The 20328-nt window shown below is 39.3% G+C and overlaps 1 protein-coding gene across 7 annotated transcripts in view; it reads left to right on the top strand.

The window, feature by feature from the left end:
* lrp1bb (low density lipoprotein receptor-related protein 1Bb) overlaps positions 1–20328 on the top strand; it is a 254702-nt gene that overhangs the window by 214689 nt on the left and 19685 nt on the right. For 5 of the 7 annotated variants that reach the window (XM_069698696.1, XM_069698690.1, XM_069698695.1 and 2 more), the window contains 21 exons: positions 259–440; positions 1070–1269; positions 1630–1818; positions 1963–2111; positions 2372–2465; positions 2763–2879; positions 3495–3614; positions 4489–4608; positions 8487–8603; positions 9685–9791; positions 12616–12748; positions 13298–13404; positions 13597–13729; positions 14522–14644; positions 14835–14957; positions 16855–16998; positions 17282–17416; positions 18269–18388; positions 18593–18834; positions 19111–19334; positions 20011–20117. In XM_069698696.1, the coding sequence (XP_069554797.1) occupies positions 259–440; positions 1070–1269; positions 1630–1818; positions 1963–2111; positions 2372–2465; positions 2763–2879; positions 3495–3614; positions 4489–4608; positions 8487–8603; positions 9685–9791; positions 12616–12748; positions 13298–13404; positions 13597–13729; positions 14522–14644; positions 14835–14957; positions 16855–16998; positions 17282–17416; positions 18269–18388; positions 18593–18834; positions 19111–19334; positions 20011–20117 (2986 nt within the window). The remainder of the gene's footprint in view (positions 1–258; positions 441–1069; positions 1270–1629; positions 1819–1962; positions 2112–2371; positions 2466–2762; positions 2880–3494; positions 3615–4488; positions 4609–8486; positions 8604–9684; positions 9792–12615; positions 12749–13297; positions 13405–13596; positions 13730–14521; positions 14645–14834; positions 14958–16854; positions 16999–17281; positions 17417–18268; positions 18389–18592; positions 18835–19110; positions 19335–20010; positions 20118–20328) is intronic. The other 2 variants (XM_069698693.1, XM_069698691.1) reach the window with 1 other exon arrangement.

The raw sequence follows: 20328 nt of genomic DNA, 5'->3' as shown, positions 1-20328 counted from the left end.
TTTGCCTTGATGGATGAAAAGATTATGTCTCCCATTGAAGTTTGTGGGATTTAAAAAAAAAAAAAGGTTCTCAGTAAATTACTTCTGTTCAAGATATAATTATTTGTTCATACCAGGCAGAGGAAGACAAAAACCATTGAACATACTCTTGTGTTTGTTTGTGGTAAACTCAAATCTCATGTATTACTTTACATTTGTTGTTGAAATATTTGTGATCAATATCTTTTAAAATTAAATTAACTCTACCTTCACTACTAGATAGTCCACCGAACAGCAGTGCCCAGCGCCTTGGCAGTTGATTGGATTGGAAAAAATCTGTACTGGTGTGATGCCGAGAGGAAAACACTAGAGGTGTCCAAAGCCAACGGCCTCTACCCTACCATCCTGATTAGCTCTGGCCTCAAGAACCCCACGGATCTCGCTCTGGACCCCCAGACAGGGTAATATTATTGCTGGTGTAGAGCTCACCATAACACTTTATTGAATTTTTAATAAGAATGGATTTCACAGCCTCAGAAAACAGGGGTTGAGTTACTCTTTCCAAACCTGGAAATTGTCAGATCTGTCTCTCATTTAATGGATTTAATATTTTTACAGTGTTCATTTTGATTCTTTCTTTCCGAGACAAGTTCTACAGAGGAAGCATTGGGTTTATATACTCTGCATATGTGGAACAAAATCCCAGAAAACTGAAAGTCTGCTCTAATTCTCAGTTCTTATAAATCAGTGCTTACGGTTTTTCTGTTTGTCGTTACCTTTAATTAATCTAAATTTGGATGATTTATTCATATCTTAGACGGCACCTGTATCTGCTCTGTAATTTGTGTTCTCTTTTATCTGTCCTAATTCTTTTTTACCATATTTTTATCTTTTATTTTACTCTTTGTGAAACCTGTTCAAGTGTGTAATTTTATATTGCCTCGTGTTTCATGTTTACCCAATGACTTTTCATGTCTTATATAATGCTTTCTGCCTTGCTTGTGAATGTTGTTATACAAATGAAATTTCCATTCGTTGCCTTGCCCAATGTAGTGTTTACCTCTTTGAACTGTGCTCTACCTCTGACCAGGTACGTGTTCTGGGTAGACTGCTGTGAACCGCCGCACATCGGCCGTATTGGCATGGATGGCCGAGGACAAACGGTTATCATTGACTCAGAGATCTATAGCCCCACTGCTCTCACTATCGATTATACAAACAAGAGGGTCTACTGGGCAGATGACAACCACATCCTGTTTGCTAGCATGGATGGCACCCAAAGACACAAAGGTGAGATGGAGGTGTTGTCCATGTTCAAGGAATAGTTTGACATTTTAAGAAGTTTTTTTTTTTTTTTTGCCAAAATGTACATGAAAAGATTGACACAATCCAATATTTGTCTGGTAAATAAGTAGCAAAAGTCAGCTGCTGATTAGCTTAGATCAAAAGACAAAAAAAATGTATTGATCAAATAATCTGATAATTACATCTGTTGTGGATGGGACTGATGGGAAGTTTCTAATGGTATAAAACTCCAAAGGAGTGTGTCATATATGTGCCATAGTTTTACAACTAGTGGCACCCTTCTGTATAAATTCAAGAAGACAGACTTTAATTGAAGCTCCCCATCACCATTTGTCCCATATCCAGTGTCCTATGATCACATCCAAGGAGTCATGGCACTGACTTTGTTTGAGGACTTTGTCTATTGGACGGATGGCAAGTCCAAATCACTACGACGTGCTCATAAGACAACTGGCACTCAGGGGATAGAGCTCCTCAACTCCTGGCAAGCCATCAAATCCATCAAGGTCTACCACTCCCTGCGCCAGCCTGAAGGTATGAAGTCCATCTGGCGTTCATGTTCAATCTATCCTCCCATGCCGAGCAGCGGTTATGGGCCTCCTTTATAGTTTTAGGAAGGAAATGGTTTGTGTGATGCAGTTTTAAAACCCGGTCATCTACGTCTGTCCTTCTGTCCAGTACCCAAGCACCAGTGTCAGATAGCAAATGGAGGATGCAGCCACCTGTGTCTTCTGTCCCCGGGTGGAGAACACAAATGTGCCTGTCCTACAAATTTTTACTTGGCTGCCGACAATAAAACCTGCCTCTCCAACTGCACCTCTAGTCAGGTCAGCTCCGTTTTCTCTTCTCTCCCACTTCTAAGTTTAGCCTGATCATGTTGTTTGCTTTTCCATCCTGATCAGTACTCTCCCCCTAAAGGCAAATTACTTTTCTCTGATAGGCTTTCCTTTTCTGACATGTACTGTAGTTCCTAGGAAATGGTTGTGTATTGATTTCAACGTTGGCTTTGAAAAATGTTGCAGCTGAAGCAGAGAGTCGAGTATTCATGTTGACTTTAAATTCAGCTTTATTTTTGTTTTCATCACAGTTTCGCTGCGGGACAGATGAGTGTATCCCCTTCTGGTGGAAGTGTGACACGGTGGATGATTGTGGGGACGGCTCAGATGAACCCTCTGACTGCCGTGAGTTTCATGTTATTCTAAGATTGGCTTTTAATTAGTACTAAACCCGAAGAAGTCAACCTTCTTTTCTGATGAACTTTGAGGGACGACAAAGTCAAATTAGGGCTGAAGAAACGTTTCTGTCTGCTGCTTATTTACTATCCGTGTGCTGACTTTTTTTTTTTCCTTTCATATGTTGAGTATTTTAAGGCACTCCTCTCAACTCATCTTTTTTTTTTATAATGTCCATATCAATTCTTGTATTATCTGATTAAACTCACAGCACATACACTGCGTTATATTTCCTTATATCAACAGCGGAGTTCAAATGTCAGCCAGGGCGTTTTCAGTGTGGTACTGGCCTTTGTGCTCTTCCTCCCTTCATTTGTGATGGCGAGAACGACTGTGGTGACAACACGGATGAAGCCAACTGTGGTAAGGAATAACATACTCTTTCTTTTTAATTTCTTAATTAATAAGTCATAAACTGTTTTTCTGTCTCTGCATTTTTACACGAGACCTGTTTTACTTCTAACCTGAGTGAGAATGTGAAGTGCAGTCTGTGGATGAAATGTGAGTTTGGGAGGAAGGTACTGATTATAGCGCAAATAATTACTCAAACAGTTGATTAGTTGGTCACCTGAAAATGCATTGAGCTGTTGCAATAAAAAAAACTAATTTAATAAATGTGTGAGGTATCCTTATAGGTATAATCATACCTCTCACATTAAAGTTCTGATCTGCCTTCAATTCACCACCTCACCACTTGTGTCACCAATTTCCCCTGTCTCCAGAATGTGCTTATGCGTGGGCCACGGGTTGCGTACAGGTGCACACATTCTCCACGTCAAATTTGTTTTTATAAATGCCGACTTTTGTGTGGGGAGTGGCCCACGCATCTGTAGGCCTCGGTTTATGTGTAAGCAGCGGCTATAAATGAGGCCCCTGTTACTTACTGCACAGCTCTAACAATATAGATGCTTTCCTTTGCTCATAGAAATTGCATTTTTGATTGATTCAGCCTCTCTCTGCTCCTGATTTCTCTTTTAGAGACGTACATCTGTCTGTCAGGCCAGTTTAAGTGCACTAGGAAGCAGAAATGCATCCCTCTTAACCTGCGCTGCAACGGTCAGGATGACTGTGGTGATGGAGAGGATGAGACCGACTGCCGTAAGGCTCTGCATTATTACTTTCACACTCACTGTCTTCTATGGCTTTATTGAGCTTTTAGACCTAGAAGCTTCTGAATACATATCCTATGTGATCATGCTGACCCAACATTGCAGGAAAAACCTAGAAAAACATTTAGAAAAATCCCTAGTTTAAGACTTGTGATATCTGTGTTTTAAAGGTATAATCTAATGGGTTAAGGTGAATCACCTCAATTGTGCTTTTTTGACATGGGTACATTGTTTTTGTGCTTGGACAAACTATATGAAGCCATTAACATTGCATAGTCCTGATTAAGTATTCCAAAGACAACCCTTGTTATGGCCTGTTCCTGTGAAAAGGGATTAGACGTTGAATCACACTGAGGATAAGAACAGATTTTCTCCGCGGTGATGTAACTCATCAGAATATCACACCCCATTCAAGTCTTTCAGAGCGCTGTATTTGTCTTGCATGTGATTGCAGGAAGGGTGAGAGTGGGGGGGACAAGAACATAAGAAAGTCAGCAGGAGACAGAGAGAGTTTAAAAAAGCTTTAATTAAAGTGAAGCTAATTACTTCAGCACTTCTTAGACTTCCTGCATGATTGGATGAGGTTTTGAATCTACTTTTCTAACGAACCACCAAAATTATAATACTCTTTGAAATAAGGTGAGGTTTTATAACAAGTAGCTGCTGCTACCGTTTTTTATAATATAACACTGAACAGGTTTGTAAAGGAGATGTTATGGAGACCTCACTGGTGTCTTCGCTGGTTCTTGCATCACAGTAGTTTTATTTATGATCACTCAGGCTTTTACTACAAATACATATTTCTTCTGGAATGATGGCATATATGTTGTCATTGTCTTTTCCACACGCTTCCATTCTCTCAGCTGAAAGCACCTGCTCCCCAGACCAGTTCCAGTGTAAGGCTTCCATGCACTGCATCTCCAAACTCTGGGTTTGTGACGAGGACCCTGACTGCGCCGACGGGTCAGATGAGGCTAATTGTGGTGAGTTAGCATTTAACCAGAAATCACACCACTTTACTTATTTTCTGCTAAAGGTCGAAGAATCTTATTAAATCCAAATTAATTTTACACTTGGCTTTACTCGGGTCTGACTCGGTCCTCCTACTACTGACTCGCTGCAGAGCCAGAATCCTATAAAGGACAGCTGTCCCTGTTGTCATTCAGAGTTCAGCAGCATGATCTCACTTCACCTGGCATTACACAAACACGCAGGCATAATACAATTTAGTTTCTTCTCAATACCGTGATGGTAAGGCAGAGCAGGTGAAAAAGCACTACGAAACCAGGATGATATTTGCTTGACATTCCTTTTATGAAGTGAAAGGGAAGAAGCCAGATGAAACCAATATTGCCTCTGAAATGATCAGAGATTAAATATGTCTTCAGTTATGAAAAATGGTGTAAGCTGCTCTATTGAACATATTTGGGTTGTATGCTATAATGACTCTCTCTTATTTATCTCATCACGTTGTCTATAAATCTTTTGCTCAGACTTAAAAAAAAAAAAATCCAAAAGTTGAAATATGTACATAAGCACTCATGCAGCACTCATCTGCCTTTTGACCCAAATTAAAATCAGTTTTCATCAAGCTTTTGATTTAATTTGCAGGTTTGAAAGGACATTTTTGTTTTTATACCTTTACTGAGTAATAAACATTGATAGAATTACTTAATTTAATGTAGACTTGACTTGACTTGTAGAATTGAACTACTCTCTATTTACTGTCAAACAATGTGCTGTGAGAAAATGTCTCTTTACAAAGTGATGATACTTCCATTTTTTTACATCTTTACACCAGTCCGGTAACCTTATAAAATACCCGGCTCATAAGATTCAAAAACACACTGAAGAGTCATGTAGTACAATTTATTTTTGCACCTTTGGTGGTGCAACAACCAACAATTGAGTGCTCTGACAGTTTGGTAATTTGTTACCCTTCAAATTAACTTTGTGTATCTATGTGGTATTTTGGTGCGCAGGATGCACAGGTGGCAGGAGAAGCAGTAACAGGTGTGAGGTTCATTCAAATGAGGCAGCACAAAGCAAGGTGGTATTTTGGTAGAAAATGTGACCACGTCTGTTTCTGGTTGCTCAAATGTGCATCATTGATGGGATAATGCTTCAAATGTAATTAAAACATTTAAATGAGTCACTTCCCAACTATTACATACTTTTAAACTGCCATTACAATTATTTGTTTGAATGTCTTTGAAGCAGCAACTGCTTGCATTGATCTATAAACAGTGTAAGAGATGTCCACAACCGTTTAATACTGCATGAAAAGATTCTCATTCAGTTCAACAGCGTCTACCTGGCCGTCTGAAGGCAGCACAGCACATATGTTGATAATTCTGCATCCTGTGATTTGAGAAGTTCCCTGCCAGAGCGTAGTGCCGTTATGCCGAACGGTCTGTGTTTACCTTTTGTTAAATCACATGCAAATGACAGCAGGCTCTGTGCAAAAATGAACCCAATATGCTACTACAATCATTAAACCTGGGTCTGTTAGGACTGCATTCTGTTTGTTATGTAGAAGAGGTCATATTACAGTAGTTCATCAGTCCTGTACGTCATTGCCTCCTTTGCAACTTTCTTTTTAGTGTCATTCCATGTTTTATGCTTGAAAAGTCATTATGGTGCAAATGCAGTCACATTATGCAGTATAATGTGACCATTTACATCACAAAATACAGAAGAAATAAAAGTGAAATCACTTTGATTGATGTGGTCATATAAAAGGCTTCATGAACATTTTTTATCATTTATTTCTGTCATCATTGTGCATGTGTAATAAAAGCCCTCAGCATCTGCCTCTGGCTGCAGATTGGAGGTGATGTGTGTTCAGGTCGTGCTGCTCTGCACTGTTCTGCCAGCAGTTTAATTTCCTGGAGGAGCCTCTTGCCATTTGTTGAGCTGTTTTCGCCACGTGCCGCTGTGATTGTCACCGCCAATTTCGAGAAAAGTGACAAGAACCATGAGATTCATATTCCACTTCATTCAGCCCTCATGCCTTCATGTTTGATGCCTAACACTTCCTCTAAATATATCCCTTTGCACTCGTAGTTTTTGTGATTCGCAGGTCTTTAATGTCAACTAACTTGAAATGGCCCTGAAGTTAGTCTATCCCGCTTTGTACAGTACACTGATGAGTTTCGCCTTCAGACTGTATGCAGTGTTTGTCATCTGATAATTCATCACCTAAAAAGTCCTCACCACTTCAGAACACACAGAGGACGTAATGCTGCTTCGTAGCCACTTTATTTTCACTTTGAATTACCTCTGTTTAGAGGAAGTTTTGCTTGTTAGTTTGGTAATGAGCTGTGACTTAACAGGGTAATATTGCTTTTTTTCCCCCTATGTCACGTCTTTTTGAACGCTATACGTGACTAAGCGGCTTCCTAATGAATTGCTGCCTTGTGTCCTCTGCTGCTGCGCTCAGCTTTCCCTCTTGATTCTCTTCTCCTGCTGTCATGTTGGAAAGAGATGCAGGCAGAATATGCCACCCTTCTCTTTTGACACATCTCTTCCCTAACTGATAACAGCGTTACCTTGGCCATTATCCCTGATGATGTCTGCACAGAAATTACTTTTTAAAAGGGAGCCCTCAGTTTGACTTTGAGAAGGCACTCTGACAAAGTGTTACTTGAGCAAATGTCAAAGCATCTGTTCTGTTTGAGACAAATACATTTTTTTTAAATAATTATAACTCTGGCCATTCATTTTTAACAGATTGACGCCTGATTTAAGTTTAACACTGACAAACTACTACTGTATATAAGAGGGATATTTTTTATGTGTGTTGTTGTTTTTTTCTCCAATGTGTGTTTGGAGCAGCTGGAAGCCATCCAAAAAAAAAAAAAAAAAACTGTAGTGCATCAGGCACACATGGTCAAATAAACAAATCTTGAATCTTGAAATACTCCATCACTTTGCAACTGCAACTGCAAGCCACTGCTCCCAAACACAAACATATACACACACAAACAAATATTTCAGCCAGTCAGTCAGTTGAAAAACAACATTTACAGAAAATAGAGTTGAAACAGTTCCATTCTAGCTATTTCATTGTATGAGTGACATTTTTAAACCTTGATCAACACCTCTGATTTGCTGCCCATGTCTCTGATCTTCTCAGTTGATTATCCAATTACAGATTATATGTTACAAAAATGTCTGTGGTTCAATTTACTTTTAGATTAGATAGACATTAGTTCCTTGAATACAAGCTATTTATTTATTATATATTTAGAAATGCATTGGTGGAATATTTTTCCCAGGATATATTCTACTGAAAAATCATGAAGATCAGTGTAATTTGTTTTTGCCCTCACACTTGTTGCAAACAGAAATTGTTGTTCGATAATACTTACTGCATTCATGTATTAAAGACAACTGCACTGATAGTCAGACTGCTAAGTAAGCTTCAGTCATAGTCTGAAAAAAATGCCATTTAAAATAGGTCTACCACACTGTCAAACCATCCCTTGGCACTTTCTATTTATTTGATAGGAACAGAAACACAGTTCAGATGTGGTATATAATAAAAGAAAACCACATTCTTCCGCATCTGTTGTGTCTGAAATGATCTTGGATGTTTTCTCGAAGAATGCTCAACTTTGCCAACTTCCCGTCACAAATTCTGCAGAGAAAGATCGGTAGCACAGTCAGGTATTTCATCTTATGGTGTGTTAGCCTCTTGAGTGCATACTGTGTTTTGAACTCGGTGTCAGACTTGCTGAGGGAAACCCTGAGGAAACGATGATTACACGTTGAAAATATGATAGCTAGCACACTATTAATATTCATGCTCTTTGAAGCCATTTTCATCTTTGTGTTTGTTTGCTCCTGATGAAAAAAGATGAAAAGACCTGCGGACCTCATGAATTCCGCTGTGAGAATAACAACTGCATCCCAGACCACTGGAGGTGTGACAGCCAGAATGACTGCGGAGACAACTCAGACGAGGAGAACTGCAGTGAGTACCTGCCTCCTTCCCTCTCGGTTAGCTCCGTTTGTTCCGTTGTGCACACATTTGTGACGTTCGACGCGCACTGTAATGAATTGGACTTCTCTGAAGACACCTGACACCACCACAACCACCTCACCACCTCGCTCTCACACACATACACACACCAGTGGAGGGTCTGGTTTCCCACTATCAACTCAGCCAAGATCAACTCGCTCTTTCAAGCCGCACTCTTCTCACCTGTGCTGTTTCTCTGAGAATAACGTGAGGCTCGTGATATCATCTCTTGTCTGTAATTTACCGAGCTCGTAGCTCCCTTTTGTTTCGATTTTCTTCATCGCTTGTGTAAGGAATTTTTTTTATTTATTTACCCATTAAATGACACTGGTGACCCACCTTGCTAAATTTCACACGCCATTGTGCACCCAAGTCCTTGCATGTGTGTCGCTGTGAGTGAAATTGTTTGCCTGTATGTTGTATGAGTATGTGCATGCCTACTGTTGGCTTTTGCTGAGTCTGCATAATATATGTGATTTATTAGATGCCTCAGTCCCCACACCTATTAATGTCACTTAAAATGCAAATAAAAACCAGTCAAGTGTTGGATGGTGAAGAATTAAGCAGGTGGACCGGCAGACAGCGGAGACGCTGCAAATCAGATTTTGCTGCAATGCCTGCTGGGAATCCCTTGTTGCAGCACAACTCATAACACACATCCAGAGTTAGCTAACAGTCCATGATAACAAGGGGAGGGCCCCGACAGTGGATCTGATGCAGCTGTTTAGCTGCGTCCTAATATTGTCCTCAGGGAGAGACTCGCACTGAATGCCAGATACAAGAGGTTTGTCTTCAGAGAGCATATTGTCCTCCTTATTATGAGAACAGCGATGAATGTATTTACATCTTGATCAGCTTTGCCAGTTTATCCATTTCTAATACAAAATGACTAATTAGATAATAGGATGTTTTATCCAATGCATTAGCATTCTAATCTTATCTGGCTGATAACTACATCTGGGATGACTGTGTGTTTGATGTGATGCTGGAAGAGCAATCCGTTTTGCATTGTTTTGTGTTTTTCTCGACGCAGAACCAGTCACCTGTAACCACAAGGACTTTGCTTGCTCTAACGGAGACTGCATCTCCTCTCGGTTCCGCTGTGATGGCGACTATGACTGCCTGGATAATTCAGATGAGGTCAGTGTTTGACATGTGAACCCTTTTGTTGTAAATCAAAGAGGGAGGTAAACCCACACAAGTGTTGCTAATGAGGCAGAGATTTGAGCAAGATTTTGTGTCTTGTGTTTTCATTAAGAATAAAATACTTCAAAAGAAGAACCCCAACACCCACATTTTGCCGAGTATGGCATGTTGCCATTTTTATAGCGTGAAAGAACTCATGCCAAGCTCTCTTATATCACCATGTGCTCGCTGATTTTATATAATTGTGCAAGCACAGATTATATATCCAAATTGGAAAAGAGAACTGAAATTAGAAGGGTATATTGCCGCTTGCAAAGAAAAAATCCCATTGTCAGCATAATTCATTGTGCTGATCCAAATCTCCTCGTCATGGTTGCTACACTCCAAAACAATACTGGACAGGGAATATCACTATGATGAATTATTGTACCTTCAAGTACATTGGTGCATGAAATACCTTGTCTTCATTTGCTTTTGGAAATCCTAATCCCCCATGCCTTTCAGCAAAACAAAGGCTGCTTGTTCAGTTCATAAAGATGCCTGAATATCTTAGCTTCAATTTGCTATTTTAAATTTACACTCAATTTGTAATATTGTAATATGTGAAGAAATTACTTTAAATGTGCTTTTATCTGGCATTACATATTATAAAGGGATTTTTTTTTTTTTTTGCTAGATTAATGAAAAAAAAAAAAAAAAAAAAGCCCCATCAGTGGTAATGATGCAGTGTGATGCATAATTCAAGGACAATGGGTTGTTATTACGATTCATTATTCTTGTTAATTTATCGCTCTGTTCAACATTTGCACAGTGATTTTACATATAATCCCTCTCCCTGCAAAGTGGTGCAACCCTAATTAACCCTTTATTATGTGTCTCCCCAGTGCCAGCTTTCTGGGTCAGTGCAGTCAAATAGTTTTGGGAAAAAAGTTGCCTTTCAATCAGCACTGATTATTAAATTCAGTCATTCACCGTGTCCATCATTGAGCTGAATGCCCGCCTTTATTTGTACAAATGTGGTTAATGTTTTTTGGAAGAATAATGTCAGCATGTGTTTTTATTCACACTGAATTGAGCATGCCATGAACTTAAACTATTTGATGTTTGGTGGGTGAATAGAAAAGTGCATGCATTTATTTTTAATTCCAAGTGGGCAAACCTCCAAGGTTTTCTCATGACTCTAAAACAGTGATGAATAACATTTTTTTTCCTGAAGGGGCTGCTGGCTAAGTTTCCGAGAGCAATGTGAATAATTTTAAAAAGAGGATTTGAAGTACACAGCAAAAAGCAGAACCTGTTCAACTATTAACTCTTTTCAAGCCCGAGTGAACTGTGAATTCTGTTTGGAAGATTGTATTTAACAGAAGTTATATCATTAGTTATACTTACACGTAATTCATAGTGTTGGAGGCAGTGTGTAGTCAGGATATTTCAAGACATGTTATCTTCCAAAAGGTAGTAGTTGGTCCGCAGGTTTGTCTTAAAACAACAGTCAGGTCGTCGTATGAACAATGTTTGCTGTTTATTCATTATTTGTGCTGATTCTTTCTTACCATGCTTCCAATGTAAGTGAAGGGGGAACAAATCCACAGTCCTAGCTCTGTGTAAGAATGCATTTCAAAGTTCAGTGAACCTGATATGAGACCTCAGCATGATGCAACATTTTATCAAATTTATACTGTTTTTATTGTAATATTCTCTCTTTGTGTTTCCTTTGAGACAGGCTTGGGAATATATTTTTTAGACCTGCAGCAGGCACAGGCACCGTGGAGGTGTTATCCTCCGCCTTACAAGTGTCTAATGAGTCACAAAAAGTGACCCATGTGGTATTTTGTGGCCTGAAAGCTATCTAAGCGGATGAAAAATGAATCAAATGACAAAAACGGCAGTTTCTCGCATGGCCACTTGAGACTGGCTCCAGAAGCGAGTCAATCCCCATGTTAAAATGCCTAACTTTACTGTTGAAATAAACATTTTTACAGGCTGATATGAGAAACGGATTTGGTCTCCATAGCTAAAAATCCCCGATGTACAATTGTACTCGGCTATGTTTATCTAAGACCAATTTAACTTGTATCAAGGCTTAAAGCTACACATAAAGAAAGGCAGAGCTGCTTTGTGTGACAAGTGGGTACTATTACTGTTAGCTAGATACTTACATGTTTCAACCATAGACTGTCAGCCTGAGCCAAACAGACAGACTCTCTACAGCACTGGTTTCAGCAGTCAGGCTTCATTTGGCCCACCTCACTTCCACCCACGCTCCAGCTCTTAGTCCATTTTTTGGATGAGTGAGACGAAGTCAGGAACTGCCAATATGGCGATAATCGGAGCCGCAATGAGCTTCAAAACCACTCTTCGGGAAACTTCTAGTTGACATCACGGATCATCATAGATCAGTTGGCCCTTGAAGTGTGATTTTCTTTTTCTTCCTCTGCCCATTCCCACCTATGATTCCACCTCCCACATGCCAGCTAGACAGACTGGCATGCAGTATGAAGTCACTGGTAGGGCAGTCTGACAAGTAACACTGTTCTTTGCTGAGTTGCAGTGGAGGGAATTTTAAACGAAAAAGACTTTAAATTTGAAAGGTACACAGTTGATTTTACTATCTCAGACTGTTAAACCGTTTAAATAATTTCAGATGAACTTAAGAATACATTTTTCAGTGAGGTAAGGACTGTTTATTTTAGCCTGCGATGATTAGAGCAAGTAAAACCATGTTTCAGTGTTCAGTGATATTTTTTCAGGACAGACTTGTAAACATTTCCTCAAACCACAACCTTTACTTATTGGCTTTTGATATGTTTGTTTACAGAAAGGCTGTGAGGCTCGCTGTGCAGACGACCAGTTTCGGTGTCACAACAACCTATGCATTTCACTGAAGTGGTTGTGTGATGGCCAAGAAGACTGCAAGATGGGGGAAGATGAAAAGAACTGCCAGGAAACAGGTGAAAAAGTAATATCCCGTAGTTTGTAAAAGGATGGCAGGAAGTACTACTGAGTTGTGCTTCTGAGCAACAGATGGTACATTGAACATTTCCTTTTTTGAAAACCTCATGCAGTTTTTCTTTTTTTATATTTCTGTCATAGGTCAAAAAAATATGTCTTCCCACTGTCAACAGTTGGAAGATGTGCTAACTGTTATTCATCAGATGATTTGGTGTCCTCCTGTCTCTGCTAAACTTAAAAATATAATGTTCAGCAATGCGATGGGAGATCATGTGTAGAGGAATAGAAATGGCCTCAGTCCTGCTGATTTGTGCTTTTTCAGTGCTCGTTGTGGGGAAGTACTGTGAATCCCTTTACTCAGCAGCCTGTAGTACACTGTATAAGCTCCACAGGAAAACTTCATATTGTATTTAAGAGTGACAAGTTTTAATAATTTCTTTTCTTTTTCTTGTTTTATTTTTATAACAAGAACCTGAGAAGGTATCACGTGCGTGATTTCGTGGTGAGACAAAGTCGGTTTGTGACTAATGACATTTTCCCTATTCCAGTTGTCCCCTCATGTTCTGTGAACGAGTATGTATGCGCCAGCGGAGGGTGTGTGTCAGCCAGCCTACGGTGTGACGGACATGACAACTGTCTGGATGGCTCAGATGAGGTCAGTTCAGCTTCATGTGACTCCAAGAATCAACCGCATAGCATAATAATGTAGCTTCGCGGTATTCAGCACTGAAGTGATGAGATGCTGCTCCTTGGATCACGGATCAGCTCATGTCAAAACCTGAGCCAGTCAGTCTTTTAGTTTTCTCTGATTGCAGCTTGATGATTTATGGTGTTTCTCTGCTGACAGGTCGGCTGTGTGAAGGAGTGCAGAGAAGATGAGTTTCTGTGTCTGAATCGTGCTCACTGCATCCCTCGGCGCTGGCGCTGTGATGACGTGTTGGACTGCATGGACCACAGTGATGAAGAAAACTGCAGCCAGGGTAGGTGTGAGTGTGACCTCAGATGACAATGAGAGATTGGTATATATATATATATATACACGTGTTTTTGATCTCCGGCGGAAAAAAAGTGATTGTCATCTCAAATCTTTACATAGCAAATACTATTACTGACCAGTGAAGTCGCACAGCGGAGCATTTCAAATATAAGGGACGAAACAATAGAGAATAATGCTGTGCTCCAAATGGCGTACTTACATACTAACACTCACTATTTTGAGTGCATAAGTGTGTTCAGTCTGTCAAGTACAGAAAAATGCAGTGCACAGGATCATGCAGTCAAAATGGTCCAAAAAGAAGTGTTAATCGGTGGACACTTTCCACCCTAAATGGTCACCAACTTGGCTACATAGAGGGTGATGTGTTCACATGACGAGGTCATTTCCGGTCAGTGTAGAACAGCAGTGTGCGATTTGAAACAACACTACTCTGTCAAAATTGAAGTACTACACGGGTAAGAGTCCTAACATGTAAGAGCACTATTTGTTCGTGTACCAGGGGAAGTCTGTCATTTGGAACGCGTCATAAAATTTAACAGCTAGGGGAGAGAACACGTTATATATCCATATAGTACGAATGAGACATTTAAGATGAGATGAAGGACAGAAATAGATTGAGACTTTTGTAAGGCCATACGATCTGCGTTGTCTGGATCATTATGTAAAATTGACTCTCATTATACTGATCACAGATGCATCTTTTACGACCTGGACTGCACACTTTTACCTGAGTTCGGGTTTTTAAAGTTTTGGGGACTAATCTGTGTAATTGCAGGAGCATTCTTCTGCCGGGCAGATGAATTCATTTGCAACAACTCCTTATGTAAACTCCACACGTGGGTGTGTGATGGCAAGGACGACTGTGGAGATAACTCCGACGAAGATACAGACATGTGTGGTGGGTTGAAATTGTCACTTGCAAGTCTTCCTTTTGATGACGATTGATGCATATTTTATAAGCCTCTACTTTTCTTTTCCCCAAGAGGGAACATTTCATTGTATTTTTATATCAGATTTAATGCACTTTTTTTTTTTTTTTTTTTTTTGAAAGACATATCCATTAGCTTTTTGTGTCTTTTGATCTCCAGCAAAACTTCCCTGCCCTCCTACAAGGCCATTTCGGTGTAGGAACGACCATGTGTGTCTGCGCACAGACCAAGTCTGCAACAAAGTGGATGACTGTGGTGACAACTCAGATGAAGAAGAATGTGGTGAGCACAGTATGCACTCATACAGATCTGATGCTATACTGTACAAGGCATTCTTTTCTTTTTTTTTTTTTTTTTTGTAACATAGAAATACAATTATACTCTATTTATTGAACAAAGTGCAGAAGGTCAAATGCTCCCCTGATGCTCTTGTCCTTGATACACAGAAGTGCAGGTGCTATTTCATCCTGTTTGACAATGCAGTCATCTTGAAAACGTAAATCATTAACTGGGGCCGGGACAGAAAAGGAAGAAAACAGCGGTTCCCAACCTTTTTAGGATGAAAAGATCTTTTTGAAGCTGGAATGTGGGACTTTTACATATACATGAGCATCTGTTACATTGAAGCCTTTGCCAAACAAGTTCACAGAACGCTGGTTAAGCCGATCACTGCCAGCTAAATATCTCTGTATTTTACAGTGTACACAGTTTTTAAATCTGGTGTATTGTATAAGATTCCTGTTCTGGTCAGATAAATATATGCTTGCTGGCAGAGCATGCACACCAGAGACTTCCACTGGCTGAGCCGGCTAACTTCTGGTTTAGCCCTATGCTAACTTGAATGATGTTAAATTATTCCACTGGGCAGCTCCTTTAGACTTTCAAAATGTTATCAGACCAAATTATAATATCAAACATGGGCAGTTTTGTCATTACTTATTTAATGGTGGATTAAAGTTGCACAGGCCTGAAAGCTGCCGTATCCTTTATACATGTGAAGAGTTTTAACCTGACCTTAGCTGAGTACTGACTGTCTAGGCTGTCCAATCATACAATTCTGCATAATTTTAGAACATTGAAAACGCAGTTTTTGTGTTCATGTTTGGGATTTACCATTTGTCTGTTTGTTAATAGTTTAAAACATGCTGCAAATCAAGCTAAAAGGTGAAGGGAATGTCTGTTTCTGCATTTAAAAAGGACATTTACAGGGTACATTTGTTGTACTCAACATAGTTTACATTTCGTTCCAATGGATTTTTGTGAAAATGAAAATGGCTTCTTTTTTTTCAAAGCCATAACTGCTGCCAGCGCTTTTATAGCATCCTGACATGTTGCCTCAACACAAGCCTTCTGTGAATGATCACACAGTGAACAGGAAAGAGGGACAAATCGCTTCTGTCCTCCATCACTCTCTCACTCTCTCACTCCTTCTGTCCTCCATTCATCTTCCTCTCTGGTTCCATTGATACATCCATCCATCGCTCACTTCAGTCCATTACCTCTAACCATTGTATGCGTCTTCCCTCTATCCATCCCTTCAATCTCACCTTAATCCTATCATTCCCTTTATCCACCTTTCCATCACTGCATTATGGTCCATTCCTTCTCGTGGTTATGTTGGGGACTATGTCAAAATTTCCATTCTTTCTCTGTATATTCTGCAAGGAAAGATGGCAACTGTACAAATAACTGAATTAAACTGATGACCAAAAACATAAAATAACCATTATATTCCCACAACATTTTTGTTGGCTAGATAATTAGCAAACAGCTTTTATGTGATCCAGCTACAAAATGACTGTTTATTCAAGAGTTGACATAATAAAGAGGCGACATTGTTTACATAATTGTTATGCAGCAAAAAAACAAAGGCAATTGTGGACATTGTGGTCGGGTAATATTGATTTTTTTTGTATATATATATTTTTTTTATTAATAAGCTAAGAAGAATAGTTTCCCCAAGGTTCTGTCCTCATTAGTGTACACTTCTATCGAGAAGATAAGGTAGACTACGGGAGAGGGCTGCTACTGAAACATTAAAATGACCCTAATGATCTAGAGATCTATTCTACTGTATCTTGTGAAACTTAAACCTGCATATTTACACTTGTTTTCTATACTGCGTGAGTTAGGTTATGATTGGTTGCTGTCTTTTCAACTGACACTATGTGTACCGAAGCAGAGGTGGTGGCTGGAAGACCCCGGCCTTGTGGGAAGACGGAGTTCACCTGCAGTAACCGACGCTGCATCCCAATCCAGCTGCAGTGTGACCTCTTCAACGACTGCGGGGACGGCGGCTCAGACGAGCAAGACTGCAAGGCATGTAAGTACGGCACCAGTTAACTTGAGCAGACAGATCAAAGAAGCATTCGGAAGAGATGAAAAGCACCAAATGTCACCGTGATGGTATCAGGATGCTCAGCAATCTCCTCATTTTACATGTGATGTTTTGTTATTTATGGTAATATATGTATGCCCATGTTTGCAGTGTGTTGTGTACTGTTTGAAAGGTGCCCTCTTGGCGTCTCCACATCAAAAGAAAAGCCCAGCAGGTGTCTAAGATGCAGAGGACTGATGTCTAATCAAAGATTTGTCTTTATTTGTAGTTTACAGCGGAGATGTATGTGGAAAGAAAGCAAATCCGTGTGGGGAGGATGCAATCTGCAACCAAACAAATGCTAATAGTATATGCCAGTGCAAACCCGGCTTTAAGAGGAGCCAAAAGACAGGCCTATGTGAAGGTAATGTTTTGTCAGACTTATTCATATAGAAAATTCTGGTTTGTTTGATGATTTAGTCGACCTAAGGTGGCATCACAGCATTTATGCTGGGTTTGGGAGAATGTGACAGAATAAGAGCTGGCCGACAGCAAATTCTGCTAACATTTAACAACATGTTCTTTTCTTTATAAAGACACTGAGGCATTTTTAGTTTGAGCAGCACATTGGAACATCTGTTCCCTTAGTTACATTTATCTCTAATGAAAATGGTCTACACGAGTACAAAAAATGAGACAATTTAAGTTGCGTAAAACATTGTGAAACTAAGGCCTCCAGTTTCCCGCCAATATACTGTCAGTTTTCCACATTGTGTGTAAACAACATCTGACCAGGACAGACATACAGGTCCAAAACAGGTCCAAAAGTAATATACAAATATTACTATATATTAGTATATAAACTAGAACACTGTGTAACTTATTGTCATTAATTATTAGTGTTTTAATTATTTAATCAACCCTGTGACCTGGTCCTTGTTTCCCGGTTCTAATTTTTTTTTACGTATGTACTGTAGTTATAAATCTTTTTTTTTACCAATGGGTTGGAGCACCACTTGTTATGCCAAAACTTGAAATGAAGTTGACACATGATGTCTTGCTTATTCACATCATGTTCTGGGTGTAGCTACTTTTGGCTTTGGTCTGTCCATTCATCGCTGGGATGGTTTTGGCAGTTTGGCAGTTTTTGTCTTCTTTTCCCTGCATATCAAGTGTTTCAGTGGAATAAATATGTACTTTGCAGCCTGTATAATAATCACAGAAACATTTCGAAAGCAACCTGTTCACAGGTAAATGATTCTGTCTTTTTTTCCAGAGATGAATGAATGTCTGCGGTTTGACACATGTCCTCATTACTGCACAAACACTAAAGGATCTTTTAAATGCACATGTGACCGGAATTATAAGGAGATTAACGGCAACTGTGTGGCAAAAGGTATGAACCTAAAGTTCAGTATTAAATATGCTTGTGTGTTGTCTGCATACTGTGTATTCTCTTTTGGTAATGAAACCTCACTACGAAATGACAAATGTTAAATGTATTTGTATTTGTGCTTGAGCTGTTGTCTTTTACCCAAAATTACATTTTGCCAATTTTCCTTTGCTTTCTTTTTCTTTAAATTAAAAACTCCCGGAGCAGGACCGGAGGATCGAGTGCTCTACATAGCTAATGATACTGAGATCCGAAGCTTTGTGTATCCGTATAACCAGAGTCACGGACACAAACTTCTCACTCACATTGAGGACAATGCCCGCATCATCGGGATGGATGTTCTGTTTCACCACCAAAAGTTTATCTGGGCCACTCAGTTTAACCCTGGTGGAATTTTTTACAAAGACACTCTAGAAAGAAGTCCAACTAAAACAAATGTCAGAAATATTGTAAGTACTTCTTTAAAAAAATGTTGTGTTGTTGTTGGTGTTGACAAAAACATCAATTTTTGTCTGTCTTATCTTGAATCTGCAATTCATATTTCCTGAACTCTTCAGTTCAGAAAATATGAATTGTAGATTCAAGATAAGACAGATACAAAAAAAAATTGATGTTTTTGTCAACAACAACAATTTTTTTTTTAAATGTTTTTGTCTTTCATTTAATCGAATGTTTGCAGAGAAGTTAAATTGAGCACCTGACATTATGAATGTTATTGGTTGCAGTGTTCAGACTTCCGTCGTCCCAGAGATGTTTCTGCTGACTGGATCACAGGAAACGTTTATTGGACTGACCACTCCCGGATGCACTGGTTCAGTTATTACACAGCCCACTGGACTAAGTTACGATATTCCATAAACGTGGGCCAACTTAAGGGACCGAATTGCACCCGCTTGATTACTGACATAGCAGGAGAGCCATACGCCATCGCTGTCAACCCAGCCAGAGGGTAAGTTGTCGTTTAGCTGTTCAATTTTCCTGCACAATTCTTAGACAGGAGTGTGATTAATAAAAACATGTGTCAAGTGCACCTGCTTTTCTATCGGTGGACCAATTTTTAAACCCTGTAGAGAAGCAGTGTTTCTTGGAAAATGTAATCAACTTCCCAATGCTTTATAGTCATGGAAAATGTAAGGAGATTAATTACTTATCTCGTCAGCTCGGGGTGAATCAGTCACATTACCTCTTACATCACTTGATGGTACCAGACCTGTTCCATCACAACAACTACAAAGCTGCCACACCCACATGTGACGGTGATACATCACCCTCACCATTAATCTCTTAAGTTTTCCAAATGTTCTCATCAGTCACATCACCTTCTACTACTGCATTTATTAAAAAGTAAAGTTGTAAAAACAGTATTTGTCGTCAGTGTTTATTAGTTTCAGAATTTAATGTTAGATATGACATCACTGAGGACAGACGGATTTATAAGAATCAGCGCTGTACCTATGACACAGTTGGACATTATCAGGCTCCATATATGATATTCATTTATTTAATAGCCTATAGTGATGGATATTTCTGTGAGTGCAGTGTTTTTACATTTCTATCTTTGTAGCATTTTCCAAAAAGATGGTTTCGGGGATGTACAGTATAATATGTCTCTTTGTCCCTTGCAGAATGATGTACTGGAGTGTAATAGGGGATCACTCTCATATTGAGGAATCAGCCATGGATGGCTCATTACGCAGAGTCCTCTTAGAGAAAAACCTCCGCAGACCCACCGGTAGGCATTTCTATTTCTATATACTTATTTCCTGTGTTTTTTTTCTATAAAAAGAAAATCATTAAACCGTGAATGTATGGATATACATTCACGGTTTAATGATTTTCTTGTTATTATACTTAAACTGTATATTTGTGTTGAATGCATTTCCTTTCCAATCAAACCTTTTGTGAAGCAGATTTTTTGAATATTTTGAAACATTCATTGTTAA

The sequence above is a fragment of the Brachyistius frenatus genome, unplaced genomic scaffold (assembly GCF_029030835.1).
Source record: "Brachyistius frenatus isolate BFR_SWC_R1_liver_20210118 unplaced genomic scaffold, ASM2903083v1 Contig_27, whole genome shotgun sequence".
Lineage (NCBI taxonomy): Eukaryota > Metazoa > Chordata > Actinopteri > Embiotocidae > Brachyistius > Brachyistius frenatus.
This window is presented reverse-complemented; position numbering and strand designations above follow the sequence as displayed.